The sequence below is a fragment of the Salvelinus alpinus genome, chromosome 8 (assembly GCF_045679555.1).
Source record: "Salvelinus alpinus chromosome 8, SLU_Salpinus.1, whole genome shotgun sequence".
Lineage (NCBI taxonomy): Eukaryota > Metazoa > Chordata > Actinopteri > Salmoniformes > Salmonidae > Salvelinus > Salvelinus alpinus.
In genome coordinates, this window is record NC_092093.1 from 10,240,928 (window position 1) to 10,261,435 (window position 20,508).

Consider the following 20,508-nt stretch of genomic DNA (forward strand, 5'->3'; position numbering starts at 1 on the left):
GGAGACGTGGAGGAGGCCGTAGGAGGGCAACAACCCAGCAGCAGGACCGCTACCTCTGCCTTTGTGCAAGGAGGAGCACTGCCAGAGCCCTGCAAAATGACCTCCAGCAGGCCACAAATGTGCATGTGTCTGCTCAATCGGTCAGAAACAGATTCCATGAGGGTGGTATGAGGGCCCGACGTCCACAGGTGGGGGTTGTGCTTACAGCCCAACACCGTGCAGGACGTTTGGCATTTGCCAGAGAACACCAAGATTGGCAAATTTGCCACTGGCGCCCTGTGCTCTTCACAGATGAAAGCAGGTTCACACTGAGCACATGAGCACATGTGACAGACGTGACAGAGTCTGGAGACGCCGTGGAAAACGTTCTGCTGCCTGCAACATCCTCCAGCATGACCGGTTTGGCGGTGGGTCAGTCATGGTGTGGGGTGGCATTTCTTTGGGGGGCCGCACAGCCCTCCATGTGCTCGCCAGAGGTAGCCTGACTGCCATTAGGTACCAAGATGAGTTCCTCAGACCCCTTGTGAGATCATATGCTGGTGCGGTTGGCCCTGGGTTCCTCCTAATGCAAGACAATGCTAGACCTCATGTGGCTGGAGTGTGTCAGCAGTTCCTGCAAGAGGAAGGCATTGATGCTATGGACTGGCCCGCCCGTTCCCCAGACCTGAATCCAATTGAGCACATCTGGGACATCATGTCTCGCTCCATCCACCAACGCCACGTTGCACCACAGACTGTCCAGGAGTTGGCGGATGCTTTAGTCCAGGTCTGGGAGGAGATCCCTCAGGAGACCATCCGCCACCTCATCAGGAGCATGCCCAGGCGTTGTAGGGAGGTCATACAGGCACGTGGAGGCCACACACACTACTGAGCCTCATTTTGACTTGTTTTAAGGACATTACATCAAAGCTGGATCAGCCTGTAGTGTGGTTTTCCACTTTAATTTTGAATGTGACTCCAAATCCAGACCTCCATGGGTTGATAAATTTGATTTCCATTGATCATTTTTGTGTGATTTTGTTGTCAGCACATTGAACTATGTAAAGAAAAAAGTATTTAATAAGAATATTTCATTCATTCAGATCTAGGATGTGTTATTTTAGTGTTCCCTTTATTTTTTGGAGCAGTGTATATATAAACTCAATAAAGAAAGAAACGTCCTCTCACTGTCAATTGCGTTTATTTTCAGCGAACTTAACGTGTAAATATTTGTATAACCATAAGATTCAACAACTGAGACATAAACTGAACAAGTTCCACAGACATGTGACTAACAGAAATGGAATAATGTGTCCCTGAACAAAGGGGGGGTCAAAATCAAAAGTAACAGTCAGTATCTGGTGTGGCCACCAGCTGCATTAAGTACTGCAGTTTATCTCCTCCTCATGGACTGCACCAGATTTGCCAGTTCTTGCTGTGAGATGTTACCCCACTCTTCCACCAAGGCACCTGCACGTTCCTGGACATTTCTGGGGGGAATGGCCCTAGCCCTCACCCTCCGATCCAACAGGTCCCAGACGTGCTCAATGGGATTGAGATCCGGGGTCTTCACTGGCAATGGCAGAACACTGACATTTCTGTCTTGCAGGAAATCACACACTGAACGAGCAGTATGGCTGGTGGCATTGTCATGCTGGAGGGTCATGTCAGGATGAGCCTGCAGGAAGGGTACCACATGAGGGAGGAGGATGTCTTCCCTGTAACGCACAGCGTTGAGATTGCCTGCAATGACAACAAGCTCAGTCCGATGATGCTGATGCATGACGGACCCTCCACCTCCAAATCGATCCCGCTCCAGAGTGCAGTCCTCGGTGTAACGCTCATTTCTTCGACGATAAACACAAATCCAACCATCACCCCTGGTCAGACAAAACCGCGACTCGTCAGTGAAGAGCACTTTTTGCCAGTCCTGTCTGGTCCAGCGACGGTGGGTTTGTGCCCATAGGCGATGTTGTTGCCGGTGATGGCTGGTGAGGACCTGTCTTACCACAGGCCTACAAGCCCTCAGTCCAGCCTCTTTCAGCCTATTGCGGACACTCTGAGCACTGATGGAGGGATTGTGCGTTTCTGGTGTAACTCTGGCAGTTGTTGTTGCCATCCTGTACCTGTCCCGCAGGTGTGATGTTCGGATGTACCGATCCTGTGCAGGTGTTGTTACACATGGTCTGCCACTGCGAGGACGATCAGCTGTCCATCCTGTCTCCCGGAATTTAAATGTATTTGGCTAAGGTGTATGTACAGTTGAAGTCGGAAGTTTACATACACCTTAGCCAAATACATTTAAACTCAGTTTTTCACAATTCCTGACATTTAATCCTAGTAAAAATTCCCTGTTTTAGGTCAGTTAGGATCACCACTTTATTTTAAGAATGTGATACGTCAGAATAATAGTAGAGAGAATGATTTATTTCAGCTTTTATTGCTTTCATCACATTCCCAGTGGGTCAGAAGTTTACATACACTCAATTAGTATATGGAAGCATTGTCTTTAAACTGTTTTACTTAGGTCAAACGTTTCGGGTAGCCTTCCACAAGCTTCCCACAAAGAAATTGGGTGAATTTTGGCCCATTCCTGCAATGAGATGTTCATATCGAACACATATATATATATGTGTGTATATATATATATATGTGTGTGTGTGTGTGTGTGTGTGTGGACCATTTCAGTTTGTCCGTGATGTGTTCACCGAGGAACTTAACTTTCCACCCTCTCCACTGCTGTCCCGTCGATGTGGATAGGCAGGTGCTCCCTCTGCTGTTTCCTGAAGTCCACGATAATCTCCTTTGTTTTGTTGATGTTGAGTGAGAGTTTGTTCTCCTGACACCTAGTGCCCTCCCCTCCTCCCTGTAGGCTGTCTCGTCCATCCTTCTTAAATGGAAGAAATTTGGAACCACCAAGACTCTTCCTAGAGCTGGCCACCCAGCCAAACTGAGCTGTCTGGGGAGAAGGGCCTTGGTCAGAGAGGTGAGAGTGTGCCATACTATGAGTAGAGACAAATAAACTGATATACACATGATCAGTGATTCAGCCTCAGGTGATGAGTTATATCTGCATGTAGCTAAGGTGTGTTGCTTATATGTAATGAAACATATACATACTGTTGATTTAGTGGAGCTACATCAACAGAGACATAAGGTGATAAACAGATGATTAGCTGATAATAAATACATAAAATGAAACCTGGATTTAAATGATCTTTGTCTCTATGGAATGGAAAAACATGCCTTTATAACGTTGTATGGAAGACGGTTGCGATCAGGTCCCAATGTCTCCTATTTGGGTGTTCCTGGGAGAGAATTCAGCTCACCTTAAGAGGAATTTCCCAACTGAGTGTGGTATCAGGGACTTTGCTAGCAACATAACAATACAGAGTTGCAGTTTTAGGCCTCTGGATTTCCTGCTGGACCACTGGGACACGTGCCACGTTTTAGTACAACGATTAGGGGAAGAATTGCCTCGGGCAACATACTATAAATGTAAATGCACAGTGACATCCATGAGTATGCTAACATGCTTAAATTGTAAAATGAACTGTAATGTAGCTATATTTCCATTTGCCCCAGTCATTCTTTATTTAATGTTATATCCTGATGCCTAGTCACTTTACCCCTGCCTGTTTTTACATATCTGTGTTTTAATCTGCATCATTGGGTAAGAGCTGGTATGTAAACATTTCACTGTTAGGTTTACACCTGTTGTATTCGGCGCATGTGACAAATATGATTTCCTTCGATTTTTTTTGTTGTCATATATTTATGAAGGAGTCTATAGAGCTCATGTTTTTACTACGAAGAGGAGGGACTCTTGCCTCCGGTGTGATGCTTGATCTTTAGGAAAAATATTCGTTTATCCACGGCCCCATCACACAACACAGCGAGTCTCCCGCAAATAGAATACTGGCTGACTGACAGCGGCGGGCTGACCGTGACGCTCATGGAGAGAATATTTTATCAATCGGATTGAGGAGATAGATGAACGTGTTCTCTCCTTTAATAACCTAATGGAACGGGCTGATAGTCCAAACCGCTGACGGACGGCCTGATGAGCAAGAAGCTGAAGGAAATATTAGATTTCCGTGGTGTAACCAACAAGACTGTGTCCGTAGTCTCGATAAGGAAAAACCTTGAAGGTAGGTATAGCTGAATCTCATATATTTGAGGGCAAAATGCACTGCCTTTAAGTGAACAAATTCCTTGAAATGGAAACGTGCTTGATAGGCTAGATATTGGCACATCCTCTCATCTAAATATGTGGATGTAGAATGTCAATTATTATGACTGCACCCTAGTCAGTCAGTAGTTTATCGGTTTTTCATGTAGGTTGACGTTTATTTGTATTTTTTTTTAACATGAATCTGTGACAGAAGTTTACCTCTTAAAGAACAGGTAGCATTTTTCATCACAATGGACAGCGCACGCTCGTCGGTTGTTGAACTGAGAGATGTCACCGCATGATGTGGGGAGACAACATTTAACATTATATAATATTTGGGCAATCTGAACATATGAAATTGTGAATATATATTCTGGCCTGTTTTTCCAAACAATTTTTTGACTGTGTGGACTTGAATGCAAGAAGAGGGTGACATAAATGCCATTCTGTCTTGAAATTGGCCACTCTGCGGGAATGCCTGTTCACCAGCGGGGCAGTGGACTATTTGCACCTTAGGGCAAATCTATTCTCCCCCCTCATTTCTAAAAGGTCTCATTTTCCAAATCAAATCAATCTTGACTTCATTCCACATGAAGTGCGGCCAGTATTCACTTCTGACTAACCTCCAGCCTATTCACTGGGATCTTAGATGTAATTTAAAGTGTAATACACTCTTGAGGTGAACTAAAATGGATGTTAGGAGTTGGGTTCCAACTGCAGGAGATGGGACCGCGAATTTCACCCCGGCCTACCTCCTGCTGGATCCCCATAACGGGTCAGGTCCAACACCTACACGGTTGGATAACGGTCCGTTCAACGATGTGACGCGGTTGGACGACCAGGAGCGCTACATCACAGATCAAGCCTACCGGAACTTCACCACTACCATCCAGGTGCTCATCCTCATAGGATCCCTTTTGGGTGAGTAAAGAATTCTACACCATCTCCTCCCCCCCTTTCGCTTTCTCTCTCTCTCTCTCTCTCTCTCTCTCTCTCTCTCTCTCTCTCTCTCTCTCTCTCTCTCTCTCTCTCTCTCTCTCTCTCTCTCTCTCTCTCTCTCTCTCTCTCTCTCTCTCTCTCTCTCTCTCTCTCTCTCTCTCTCTATATATATATACACACACACACACACACACACACACACACACACACACACACACACACACACACACACACACACACACACACACACACACACACACACACACACCACACACACACACACACACACACCAACCACACTCCAGCCATATCCCAGTGCAGGTGATAGGGACGGTAGTCCCAAGTTGCCTGAGGATTCATATAGGGGCCATAACATTTCATCATAATAACATTTCATATGTAATAATATTTCATAACAATAACATTTCATATTTGATAACATTTTGTAACCAAAGCATTTCAGATTTGATAACATTTTGTAACCAAAACATTTCAGATTTGATAACATTTTGTAACCAAAGCATTTCAGATTTGATAACATTTTGTAATCAAACCATTTCATATTTGATAACATTTTATAGTCGAAACATTTCATATTTGATAACATTTTATAGTCGAACCATTTCATATTTGATAACATTTTATAGTCGAACCATTTCATATTTGATAACATTTTATAGTCGAAACATTTCATATTTGATATGGAATACAAGATACAGTAATATAGTTCCAGTAGTAAGCCTCAGGGTCTACGGTGTCACCTGACTTTAAAGTTGTATTCTGAGTATTTTGGTAAATCCGGTTAGTGTGCCTCAGTGAACCTTGTATGTGCCATTCACATCGTCACCGGTATTAATCTGTTTTTCTACAAATACAGTAGTACGTCAACCTCAGTCCCTCTGACTCTAGCTGCTAGAACAGATACCTTTATACCACCAGTCCTGGTCAACCTCAGTCCCTCTGACTCTAGCTGCTAGAACAGATACCTTTATACCACCAGTCCTGGTCAACCTCAGTCCCTCTGACTCTAGCTGCTAGAACAGATACCTTTATACCACCAGTCCTGGTCAACCTCAGTCCCTCTGACTCTAGCTGCTAGAACAGATACCTTTATACCACCAGTCCTGGTCAACCTCAGTCCCTCTGACTCTAGCTCCTAGAACAGATACCTTTATACCACCAGTCCTGGTCAACCTCAGTCCCTCTGACTCTAGCTGCTAGAACAGATACCTTTATACCACCAGTCCTGGTCAACCTCAGTCCCTCTGACTCTAGCTGCTAGAACAGATACCTTTATACTACCAGTCCTGGTCAACCTCAGTCCCTCTGACTCTAGCTGCTAGAACAGATACCTTTATACCACCAGTCCTGGTCAACCTCAGTCCCTCTGACTCTAGCTGCTAGAACAGATACCTTTATACCACCAGTCCTGGTCAACCTCGGTCCCTCTGACTCTAGCTGCTAGAACAGATACCTTTATACCACCAGTCCTGGTCAACCTCGGTCCCTCTGACTCTAGCTGCTAGAACAGATACCTTTATACCACCAGTCCTGGTCAACCTCGGTCCCTCTGACTCTAGCTGCTAGAACAGATACCTTTATACCACCAGTCCTGGTCAACCTCAGTCCCTCTGACTCTAGCTGCTAGAACAGATACCTTTATACCACCAGTCCTGGTCAACCTCGGTCCCTCTGACTCTAGCTGCTAGAACAGATACCTTTATACCACCAGTCCTGGTCAACCTCGGTCCCTCTGACTCTAGCTGCTAGAACAGATACCTTTATACCACCAGTCCTGGTCAACCTCAGTCCCTCTGACTCTAGCTGCTAGAACAGATACCTTTATACCACCAGTCCTGGTCAACCTCAGTCCCTCTGACTCTAGCTGCTAGAACAGATACCTTTATACCACCAGTCCTGGTCAACCTCAGTCCCTCTGACTCTAGCTGCTAGAACAGATACCTTTATACCACCAGTCCTGGTCAACCTCAGTCCCTCTGACTCTAGCTCCTAGAACAGATACCTTTATACCACCAGTCCTGGTCAACCTCAGTCCCTCTGACTCTAGCTGCTAGAACAGATACCTTTATACCACCAGTCCTGGTCAACCTCAGTCCCTCTGACTCTAGCTGCTAGAACAGATACCTTTATACTACCAGTCCTGGTCAACCTCAGTCCCTCTGACTCTAGCTGCTAGAACAGATACCTTTATACCACCAGTCCTGGTCAACCTCAGTCCCTCTGACTCTAGCTGCTAGAACAGATACCTTTATACCACCAGTCCTGGTCAACCTCGGTCCCTCTGACTCTAGCTGCTAGAACAGATACCTTTATACCACCAGTCCTGGTCAACCTCGGTCCCTCTGACTCTAGCTGCTAGAACAGATACCTTTATACCACCAGTCCTGGTCAACCTCGGTCCCTCTGACTCTAGCTGCTAGAACAGATACCTTTATACCACCAGTCCTGGTCAACCTCAGTCCCTCTGACTCTAGCTGCTAGAACAGATACCTTTATACCACCAGTCCTGGTCAACCTCAGTCCCTCTGACTCTAGCTGCTAGAACAGATACCTTTATACCACCAGTCCTGGTCAACCTCGGTCCCTCTGACTCTAGCTGCTAGAACAGATACCTTTATGCCACCAGTCCTGGAAGTGGAATCTGAAAGTGAGTCAGGAGTTTACTAGTACTTAAAGCCATAGTCTGTAATATTTCCATCTTGCTCTATTGATTACATTATTGTTGCTGGGCTCACTTTTTCATGGTGCGCAAATCTTGCAGAGTATGCCTTTTATTAGCAAATACAGAAAAGGTCTAGAGGAGGCATACGGTGAGGTGTATTCATAACCAGTTTCTAATATCACATATGGAGAGGTAACAACAATGTATTTATATTCAGCCGCTAACACCTTTTTGTTCCGTTCAGACATAGTGTATGTATAAAACCACCTGAACGTATAGAAACACATGGAGAGAAACAACCAGCTGTGATAACGTTCAGCTTGACTTTCACTCGTGCTTTTTTATACGTTACTTTTCCTGGCATCGCCCGTCCCCATCAGTACCACTGCCCTTCCATTTTCCTGGCATCGCCCGTCCCCATCAGTACCACTGCCCTTCCGTTTTCCTGGCATCGCCCGTCCCCATCAGTACCACTGCCCTTCCGTTTTCCTGGCATCGCCCGTCCCCATCAGTACCACTGCCCTTCCGTTTTCCTGGCATCGCCCGTCCCCATCAGTACCACTGCCCTTCCGTTTTCCTGGCATCGCCCGTCCCCATCAGTACCACTGCCCTTCCGTTTTCCTGGCATCGCCCGTCCCCATCAGTACCACTGCCCTTCCGTTTTCCTGGCATCGCCCGTCCCCATCAGTACCACTGCCCTTCCGTTTTCCTGGCATCGCCCGTCCCCATCAGTACCACTGCCCATCTATTTTCATGTCATCAATGATACTAGTAACTGACATCTGTGGTTTGGGCCTGGACATTTGCGTTATACATGATCAATGTTTGCTGTTCCTCTATATAAAAGCCATTGAGTTTAATAGCCAGTAACCACGGTGCACCGTTATCGCCCAGCAAGCATTTGAAACACTGATAAGGCCTGGAGACAGTGACCTTTACAGACAATAGAGAGAGAGAGGGAGAAAAGAACGGAGGAACAGATTGAGAGAACGAGAGAGACAGAGAGAGAGAGAGAGAGGGTATAAAGAGTGCAGATGACCTGTGTTTTAAAGGTATAGACAGCCTCATCAATGACCTGTGTTTAAAGGTATAGACAGCCTCATCAATGACCTGTGTTTTAAAGGTATAGACAGCCTCATCAATGACCTGTGTTTAAAGGTATAGACAGCCTCATCAATGACCTGTGTTTTAAAGGTATAGACAGCATCATCAATGACCTGTGTTTTAAAGGTAGTTATCCTCATCAATGACCTATGTTTTAAAGGTAGTTATCCTCATCAATGACCTGTGTTTTAAAGGTATAGACAGCATCATCAATGACCTGTGTTTTAAAGGTAGTTATCCTCATCAACGACCTGTGTTTTAAAGGTAGTTATCCTCATCAATGACCTGTGTTTTAAAGGTAGTTATCCTCATCAATGACCTGTGTTTAAAGGTATAGACAGCCTCATCAATGACCTGTGTTTTAAAGGTATAGACAGCCTCATCAATGACCTGTGTTTTAAAGGTAGTTATCCTCATCAATGACCTGTGTTTTAAAGGTATAGACAGCCTCATCAATGACCTGTGTTTTAGTGATGGTTATGGTTCTCTCAGAGCTCTTGACTTTATCGTAATGGAAGGAAGCCAGGATGTGTGTATCAGAGCATGTGAGCGGTTGGATATTCATGTGAGCGGTTGGATATTCATGTGAGCGGTTGGATATTCATGTGAGCGGTTGGATATCCCGCTCATTGTTAATGGAGGGATGCGCATGCTCCAGCACTCCACATCCTTTCCAACCGCTCCGCCAAAACAAAACGCTCCCTGCCGCTCCAAATTCTCTCCATGAATTAAAATAACAATTGAACCAAAACCCGTCTATTTGTGTAAGTACCTGGACCTACGAATTGTTTTTTAAGTATTGAAACAAAACCATATGGATTTGAATGAAAAGTATTTGAATAAACATGGAAATGTGAATATAAGAAGCGAACATCATTTCAAATAGGCTACAAGTCATATAAAACAACATATTGTAAGGTTCTGTATTTATTTTCTTAGTGAACCTTGTGTTCTGTTTCGTTGTGTTCTGGAACGTAGCCCTGCTTCTTTGTGTTCTGGAACGTAGCCCTGTTTCTTTGTGTTCTGGAACGTAGCCCTGTTTCTTTGTGTTCTGGAACGTAGCCCTGTTTCTTTGTGTTCTGGAACGTAGCCCTGTTTCTTTGTGTTCTGGAACGTAGTCCTGTTTCTTTGTGTTCTGGAACGTAGTCCTGTTTCTTTGTGTTCTGGAACGTGGCCCTGTTTCTTTGTGTTCTGGAACGTAGCCCTGTTTCTTTGTGTTCTGGAACGTAGCCCTGTTTCTTTGTGTTCTGGAACGTAGCCCTGTTTCTTTGTGTTCTGGAACGTAGTCCTGTTTCTTTGTGTTCTGGAACGTAGTCCTGTTTCTTTGTGTTCTGGAACGTGGCCCTGTTTCTTTGTGTTCTGGAACGTAGCCCTGTTTCTTTGTGTTCTGGAACGTAGCCCTGTTTCTTTGTGTTCTGGAACGTAGCCCTGTTTCTTTGTGTTCTGGAACGTAGTCCTGTTTCTTTGTGTTCTGGAACGTAGTCCTGTTTCTTTGTGTTCTGGAACGTGGCCCTGTTTCTTTGTGTTCTGGAACGTAGCCCTGTTTCTTTGTGTTCTGGAACGTAGCCCTGTTTCTTTGTGTTCTGGAACGTAGCCCTGTTTCTTTGTGTTCTGGAACGTAGCCCTGTCTTTCATTTTTGTTCATTGATTTCACCTGTGTTCGTTACGCACCTGGTCTCATCAGCTCCTTATTTAGTTCAGTTCATTCTGTTTGTGCCTTTGTGAGGTATTGTTCGTTTGGACTCTGCTAAGCCTTTTCCTAGCTCGTTTGTGAGAACCAGTTATAGCCTTCAGTCCTAGTTTTGATTCACCTGCCTGTTTGCCTACCTGTGTATGACCATTGCCTGCCTGTGACCACGATTCCTGCCTTCTGCGAAGGCGAAATAAACACCTGCCGCGCTCTGGGCGTGAATCTACACCTTTTCCTCCCTGAGTTTTAGCTGCACATATAAACACTGTAAGTAGGTCAGGAGGCAGACAGGAACGAACATTTATTATTTAGGCTATATTATTTCAAGGCTATAGCCTACAAAGAAATATATTGTGAAGTATTTGCGAGTGCTACACAATAGGCTGGTACGGTAGGGACATAAAGCGGGTCAGCGTTTAAACAACATGTAGTTGTATTACATCATTATAGTCTGTAAATTGGCCATATAGGCTGTGACTTATAATTAAATGAAAAATAACTTATTAGTGACTTTGAATTCATTTTTAGAAACACGAGTTAGTCCGTCTGTGGCTTCAGGCTCATGTGATAGTGCCTGGAGAGCCGGCCAGCAGGGGAGAAGATCCTCTCCACACTGGCAGAGCCACTGGGGATGATAAACACCCTGTCGGTCACTCTTGACAGGCTGGGCAGAGATGCAGAGTTGTTTTTTAAGTGTTTCTATAGGTAGGCCAAAAGGTTTTTAGGCAAAAATAACCCAATCAAAACGGAAAGCTCCTTGAACGTGGGAATATGCCAGGTCTATTGGGACAAAATCCAGTTATGGCCTATTGTATAGATAATAGAACGAAAATGAAGGAAACGTTTTTAAGAGATCAGATTTTTAGTTTATAAATGATTTGCTACATTGACACACACAGCTAGCTAGCCACCTCTTCCTTTCTGTTAGCATGTGCACATAGTAAGTACACCATCATGCTTTCAGGATATGTGTCTTTTCAGATTTCACAATGATTCTTTAGTTGTTTGCCAATAAATCACCACACTACCTCTCTTGCTCTTGGTCCTCATCTTTGTAAGTCACCTTGATTTACCACCTGTGTGTTTTATCAGTTTTTATCACTTTCTGAAAATATTTAGTGAACTCCATGACAGTAGCTAAAGCAAGGGGCTATAGCAGCACACAAGTAGACTAGAAATGCATGCTGGGCCGGGCATGCCCTGAGCTGGTGAAGTGAGCACTACTTGGAGCGTTACTGGAGGGAAATTGGAGGGGGCGAGAAGGCTGAGGCTCCAACCTTTGGGAATCTCACTCCACGCTCCAGTCAAATTGGACACGCTCCCCACTCAGCTCCTCGATCCGCTCACATACTCTGGGGTGGGTGGGTGTGTGTGTTCGGTGTGTATGCTGTGTGTGTGTGTGTGTGTGTGCTTTATGTGTGTGTGTTTACTGTGCCTGTGAGCCATACAGTAGCCCGACAATCAATGGCGTGCGTTTCTCCGATCATGTGCTATGCAACATCAATAAGCTTGGTTGATACACTTGATGACCAGAACTCATCTGAAATGTCTCGAATATAGTGACTCATTATATGCTCTGGTCTAACCGCTGATAATAATCACATTTACAGCAATCATATGGCATACTGATCAATTGACACAGAACTGTCTCAAGACCTCTGTGACTATAAGAGAACGCCTGGCTTTGAAAGGTTAATTTCAGGCTCAGGTAGGTGTGCAGTTTAAAATAGTTTTATTCCGTCTACTATGCTGGTTCTCATTCACACCAGTTATACTGGACAGACAGCTGTTTTCATGTGTTCCTCTGTCTGAGAGCGCTGTTGATCATCCATCAGTAGACAACATGGCAGTGTTTATTCAGCAGTCAACATGGCAGTGTTTATTCAACCAGACAACATGGCAGTGTTTATTCAACCAGTCAACATGGCAGTGTTTATTCAACCAGACAACATGGCAGTGTTTATTCAGTAGACAACATGGCAGTGTTTATTCAACCAGACAACATGGCAGTGTTTATTCAACCAGACAACATGGCAGTGTTTATTCAGCAGTCAACATGGCAGTGTTTATTCAACCAGACAACATGGCAGTGTTTATTCAACCAGTCAACATGGCAGTGTTTATTCAACCAGACAACATGGCATTGTTTATTCACAACCAGACATGGCAGTGTTTATTCAGCAGTCAACATGGCAGTGTTTATTCAACCAGACAACATGGCAGTGTTTATTCACAACCAGACATGGCAGTGTTTATTCAACCAGACAACATGGCAGTGTTTATTCAGTAGACAACATGGCAGTGTTTATTCAACCAGACAACATGGCAGTGTTTATTCACAACCAGACATGGCAGTGTTTATTCAGCAGTCAACATGGCAGTGTTTATTCAACCAGTCAACATGGCAGTGTTTATTCAACCAGTCAACATGGCAGTGTTTATTCACAACCAGACATGGCAGTGTTTATTCAACCAGACAACATGGCAGTGTTTATTCAGTAGACAACATGGCAGTGTTTATTCAACCAGACAACATGGCAGTGTTTATTCAACCAGTCAACATGGCAGTGTTTATTCAACCAGACAACATGGCAGTGTTTATTCAGCAGACAACATGGCAGTGTTTATTCAACCAGTCAACATGGCAGTGTTTATTCACAACCAGACATGGCAGTGTTTATTCAACCAGACAACATGGCAGTGTTTATTCAGTAGACAACATGGCAGTGTTTATTCAACCAGACAACATGGCAGTGTTTATTCAACCAGTCAACATGGCAGTGTTTATTCAGCAGACAACATGGCAGTGTTTATTCGACCAGTCAACATGGCAGTGTTTATTCAACCAGACAACATGGCAGTGTTTATTCAGCAGACAACATGGCAGTGTTTATTCAACCAGACAACATGGCAGTGTTTATTCAACCAGTCAACATGGCAGTGTTTATTCAGCAGTCAACATGGCAGTGTTTATTCAACCAGACAACATGGCAGTGTTTATTCAACCAGTCAACATGGCAGTGTTTATTCAACCAGACAACATGGCAGTGTTTATTCAACCAGACAACATGGCAGTGTTTATTCAACCAGACAACATGGCAGTGTTTATTCAACCAGTCAACATGGCAGTGTTTATTCAACCAGACAACATGGTAGTGTTTATTCAACCAGACAACATGGCAGTGTTTATTCAGCAGACAACATGGCAGTGTTTATTCAACCAGACAACATGGCAGTGTTTATTCAACCAGACAACATGGCAGTGTTTATTCAGCAGTCAACATGGCAGTGTTTATTCAACCAGACAACATGGCAGTGTTTATTCAACCAGTCAACATGGCAGTGTTTATTCAACCAGACAACATGGCAGTGTTTATTCACAACCAGACAAGGCAGTGTTTATTCAGCAGTCAACATGGCAGTGTTTATTCAACCAGACAACATGGCAGTGTTTATTCACAACCAGACATGGCAGTGTTTATTCAACCAGACAACATGGCAGTGTTTATTCAGTAGACAACATGGCAGTGTTTATTCAACCAGACAACATGGCAGTGTTTATTCACAACCAGACATGGCAGTGTTTATTCAGCAGTCAACATGGCAGTGTTTATTCAACCAGTCAACATGGCAGTGTTTATTCAACCAGTCAACATGGCAGTGTTTATTCACAACCAGACATGGCAGTGTTTATTCAACCAGACAACATGGCAGTGTTTATTCAGTAGACAACATGGCAGTGTTTATTCAACCAGACAACATGGCAGTGTTTATTCAACCAGTCAACATGGCAGTGTTTATTCAGCAGACAACATGGCAGTGTTTATTCAACCAGTCAACATGGCAGTGTTTATTCAACCAGACAACATGGCAGTGTTTATTCAGCAGACAACATGGCAGTGTTTATTCAACCAGTCAACATGGCAGTGTTTATTCACAACCAGACATGGCAGTGTTTATTCAACCAGACAACATGGCAGTGTTTATTCAGTAGACAACATGGCAGTGTTTATTCAACCAGACAACATGGCAGTGTTTATTCAACCAGTCAACATGGCAGTGTTTATTCAGCAGACAACATGGCAGTGTTTATTCAACCAGTCAACATGGCAGTGTTTATTCAACCAGACAACATGGCAGTGTTTATTCAGCAGACAACATGGCAGTGTTTATTCAACCAGACAACATGGCAGTGTTTATTCAACCAGTCAACATGGCAGTGTTTATTTAGCAGTCAACATGGCAGTGTTTATTCAACCAGACAACATGGCAGTGTTTATTCAACCAGTCAACATGGCAGTGTTTATTCAACCAGACAACATGGCAGTGTTTATTCAACCAGACAACATGGCAGTGTTTATTCAACCAGACAACATGGCAGTGTTTATTCAACCAGTCAACATGGCAGTGTTTATTCAACCAGACAACATGGCAGTGTTTATTCAACCAGACAACATGGCAGTGTTTATTCAGCAGACAACATGGCAGTGTTTATTCAACCAGACAACATGGCAGTGTTTATTCAACCAGACAACATGGCAGTGTTTATTCAACCAGACAACATGGCAGTGTTTATTCAACCAGACAACATGGCAGTGTTTATTCAACCAGTCAACATGCCAGTGTTTATTCAACCAGACAACATGGCAGTGTTTATTCAACCAGTCAACATGGCAGTGTTTATTCAACCAGACAACATGGCAGTGTTTATTCAACCAGCCAACATGGCAGTGTTTATTCAACCAGACAACATGGCAGTGTTTATTCAACCAGACAAGATGGCAGTGTTTATTCAACCAGTCAACATGGCAGTGTTTATTCAACCAGACAACATGGCAGTGTTTATTCAACCAGACAACATGGCAGTGTTTATTCAACCAGTCAACATGGCAGTGTTTATTCAACCAGACAAGATGGCAGTGTTTATTCAGTAGACAACATGGCAGTGTTTATTCAACCAGACAACATGGCAGTGTTTATTCAACCAGTCAACATGCCAGTGTTTATTCAACCAGACAACATGGCAGTGTTTATTCAACCAGTCAACATGGCAGTGTTTATTCAACCAGACAACATGGCAGTGTTTATTCAACCAGACAACATGGCAGTGTTTATTCAACCAGACAAGATGGCAGTGTTTATTCAACCAGACAACATGGCAGTGTTTATTCAACCAGACAACATGGCAGTGTTTATTCAACCAGACAAGATGGCAGTGTTTATTCAGTAGACAACATGGCAGTGTTTATTCAACCAGACAACATGGCAGTGTTTATTCAACCAGACAACATGGCAGTGTTTATTCAACCAGTCAACATGGCAGTGTTTATTCAACCAGACAAGATGGCAGTGTTTATTCAGTAGACAACATGGCAGTGTTTATTCGGCAGACAACATGGCAGTGTTTATTCAACCAGTCAACATGGCAGTGTTTATTCACAACCAGACATGGCAGTGTTTATTCAACCAGACAACATGGCAGTGTTTATTCAGTAGACAACATGGCAGTGTTTATTCAACCAGACAACATGGCAGTGTTTATTCACAACCAGACATGGCAGTGTTTATTCAGCAGTCAACATGGCAGTGTTTATTCAACCAGTCAACATGGCAGTGTTTATTCAACCAGTCAACATGGCAGTGTTTATTCACAACCAGACAACATGGCAGTGTTTATTCAGTAGACAACATGGCAGTGTTTATTCAACCAGACAACATGGCAGTGTTTATTCAACCAGTCAACATGGCAGTGTTTATTCAGCAGACAACATGGCAGTGTTTATTCAACCAGTCAACATGGCAGTATTTATTCAACCAGACAACATGGCAGTGTTTATTCAGCAGACAACATGGCAGTGTTTATTCAACCAGTCAACATGGCAGTGTTTATTCACAACCAGACATGGCAGTGTTTATTCAACCAGACAACATGGCAGTGTTTATTCAGTAGACAACGTGGCAGTGTTTATTCAACCAGACAACATGGCAGTGTTTATTCAACCAGTCAACATGGCAGTGTTTATTCAGCAGACAACATGGCAGTGTTTATTCAACCAGTCAACATGGCAGTGTTTATTCAACCAGACAACATGGCAGTGTTTATTCAGCAGACAACATGGCAGTGTTTATTCAACCAGACAACATGGCAGTGTTTATTCAACCAGTCAACATGGCAGTGTTTATTTAGCAGTCAACATGGCAGTGTTTATTCAACCAGACAACATGGCAGTGTTTATTCAACCAGTCAACATGGCAGTGTTTATTCAACCAGACAACATGGCAGTGTTTATTCAACCAGACAACATGGCAGTGTTTATTCAACCAGACAACATGGCAGTGTTTATTCAACCAGACAACATGGCAGTGTTTATTCAACCAGTCAACATGGCAGTGTTTATTCAACCAGACAACATGGCAGTGTTTATTCAACCAGACAACATGGCAGTGTTTATTCAGCAGACAACATGGCAGTGTTTATTCAACCAGACAACATGGCAGTGTTTATTCAACCAGACAACATGGCAGTGTTTATTCAACCAGACAACATGGCAGTGTTTATTCAACCAGACAACATGGCAGTGTTTATTCAACCAGTCAACATGCCAGTGTTTATTCAACCAGACAACATGGCAGTGTTTATTCAACCAGTCAACATGGCAGTGTTTATTCAACCAGACAACATGGCAGTGTTTATTCAACCAGACAACATGGCAGTGTTTATTCAACCAGACAACATGGCAGTGTTTATTCAACCAGACAACATGGCAATGTTTATTCAACCAGACAACATGGCAGTGTTTATTCAACCAGACAAGATGGCAGTGTTTATTCAACCAGACAACATGGCAGTGTTTATTCAACCAGACAACATGGCAGTGTTTATTCAACCAGACAAGATGGCAGTGTTTATTCAGTAGACAACATGGCTGTGTTTATTCAACCAGACAACATGGCAGTGTTTATTCAACCAGACAACATGGCAGTGTTTATTCAACCAGACAACATGGCAGTGTTTATTCAACCAGACAACATGGCAGTGTTTATTCAACCAGACAAGATGGCAGTGTTTATTCAGTAGACAACATGGCAGTGTTTATTCGGCAGACAACATGGCAGTGTTTATTCAACCAGTCAACATGGCAGTGTTTATTCAGCAGACAACATGGCAGTGTTTATTCAACCAGTCAACATGGCAGTGTTTATTCAGCAGACAACATGGCAGTGTTTATTCAACCAGTCAACATGGCAGTGTTTATTCACAACCAGACATGGCAGTGTTTATTCAACCAGACAACATGGCAGTGTTTATTCAGTAGACAACATGGCAGTGTTTATTCAACCAGACAACATGGCAGTGTTTATTCAACCAGTCAACATGGCAGTGTTTATTCAGCAGACAACATGGCAGTGTTTATTCAACCAGTCAACATGGCAGTGTTTATTCAACCAGACAACATGGCAGTGTTTATTCAGCAGACAACATGGCAGTGTTTATTCAACCAGACAACATGGCAGTGTTTATTCAACCAGTCAACATGGCAGTGTTTATTTAGCAGTCAACATGGCAGTGTTTATTCAACCAGACAACATGGCAGTGTTTATTCAACCAGTCAACATGGCAGTGTTTATTCAACCAGACAACATGGCAGTGTTTATTCAACCAGACAACATGGCAGTGTTTATTCAACCAGACAACATGGCAGTGTTTATTCAACCAGTCAACATGGCAGTGTTTATTCAACCAGACAACATGGCAGTGTTTATTCAACCAGACAACATGGCAGTGTTTAATCAGCAGACAACATGGCAGTGTTTATTCAACCAGACAACATGGCAGTGTTTATTCAACCAGACAACATGGCAGTGTTTATTCAACCAGACAACATGGCAGTGTTTATTCAACCAGACAACATGGCAGTGTTTATTCAACCAGTCAACATGGCAGTGTTTATTCAACCAGACAACATGGCAGTGTTTATTCAACCAGTCAACATGGCAGTGTTTATTCAACCAGACAACATGGCAGTGTTTATTCAACCAGACAACATGGCAGTGTTTATTCAACCAGACAACATGGCAGTGTTTATTCAACCAGACAACATGGCAGTGTTTATTCAACCAGACAACATGGCAGTGTTTATTCAACCAGACAAGATGGCAGTGTTTATTCAACCAGACAAGATGGCAGTGTTTATTCAGTAGACAACATGGCAGTGTTTACTCAACCAGACAACATGGCAGTGTTTATTCAACCAGACAACATGGCAGTGTTTATTCAACCAGTCAACGTGGCAGTGTTTATTCAACCAGACAAGATGGCAGTGTTTATTCAGTAGACAACATGGCAGTGTTTATTCGGCAGACAACATGGCAGTGTTTATTCAACCAGTCAACATGGCAGTGTTTATTCAGCAGACAACATGGCAGTGTTTATTAAACCAGTCAACATGGCAGTGTTTATTCAGCAGACAACATGGCAGTGTTTATTCAACCAGTCAACATGGCAGTGTTTATTCAACCAGACAAGATGGCAGTGTTTATTCAGTAGACAACATGGCAGTGTTTATTCAGCAGACAACATGGCAGTGTTTATTCAACCAGTCAACATGGCAGTGTTTATTCGGCAGACAACATGGCAGTGTTTATTCAACCAGTCAACATGGCAGTGTTTATTCAGCAGACAACATGGCAGTGTTTATTCAACCAGTCAACATGGCAGTGTTTATTCAGCAGACAACATGGCAGTGTTTATTCAACCAGTCAACATGGCAGTGTTTATTCAACCAGACAAGATGGCAGTGTTTATTCAGTAGACAACATGGCAGTGTTTATTCAGCAGACAACATGGCAGTGTTTATTCAACCAGTCAACATGGCAGTGTTTATTCAGTAGACAACATGGCAGTGTTTATTCAACCAGTCAACATGGCAGTGTTTATTCAGTAGACAACATGGCAGTGTTTATTCAACCAGACAACATGGCAGTGTTTATTCAACCAGACAACATGGCAGTGTTTATTCAACCAGACAACATGGCAGTGTTTATTCAACCAGTCAACATGGCAGTGTTTATTCAACCAGACAAGATGGCAGTGTTTATTCAGTAGACAACATGGCAGTGTTTATTCAGCAGACAACATGGCAGTGTTTATTCAACCAGTCAACATGGCAGTGTTTATTCAGTAGACAACATGGCAGTGTTTATTCAACCAGTCAACATGGCAGTGTTTATTCAACCAGACAAGATGGCAGTGTTTATTCAGTAGACAACATGGCAGTGTTTATTCAGTAGACAACATGGCAGTGTTTATTCAGCAGACTACATGGCACTGTTTATTTTACCAGACAACAACACCTCCTGACAAGGCCAAACAGGCAGGATATAACCCCACACACCATGCCAAAGCACAGCCCCCACACCACTAGAGGGATATCTCCAACCACCAACTTACCATCCTGAGGCTGTCCAGTACCAGTCCTTTCTGCTGCATGGCGTCATTGACTGAAGTTTCATATAGGTTTAATAGTATAGAAACTGACTGGCTGACTGAATGACTGGCTGACTGAATGACTGGCTGACTGAATGACTGGCTCACTGAATGACTGGCTCACTGAATGACTGGCTGGCTGACTGAATATTGGCTGACTGACTGAATGATTGGCTGACTGAATGACTGGCTGGCTGACTGGCTCACTGAATGACTGGCTGACTGACTGAATGACTGGCTCACTGAATGACTGGCTGGCTCACTGAATGACTGGCTAACTGAATGAATGACTGACTGACTGAATGATTGGCTGACTGCAGTATCGTGAAGTTTCCAGAAAGATGAGTTTAAAGAAAGAAAAAATGTTAATATAACACTTGAGAGGGTCTGAAAGTCTCGGTCAGTTTGGAGTCAGAGGAGATGGGAGAGATGGAGACTAACTGTGATATGAG

The 20,508-nt window shown here is 43.4% G+C and overlaps 1 protein-coding gene across 1 annotated transcript in view; it reads left to right on the forward strand.

Annotated features, from left to right (window-relative positions):
* Positions 1-3,302: 3,302 nt before the first annotated feature.
* LOC139582530 (G-protein coupled receptor 176-like) overlaps positions 3,303-20,508 on the forward strand; it is a 46,744-nt gene continuing 29,538 nt past the window's right edge. Inside the window, exon 1 of the mRNA XM_071412616.1 lies at positions 3,303-5,074. Within this exon, the coding sequence (XP_071268717.1) occupies positions 4,843-5,074 (232 nt within the window). The 5' untranslated portion in view covers positions 3,303-4,842. The remainder of the gene's footprint in view (positions 5,075-20,508) is intronic.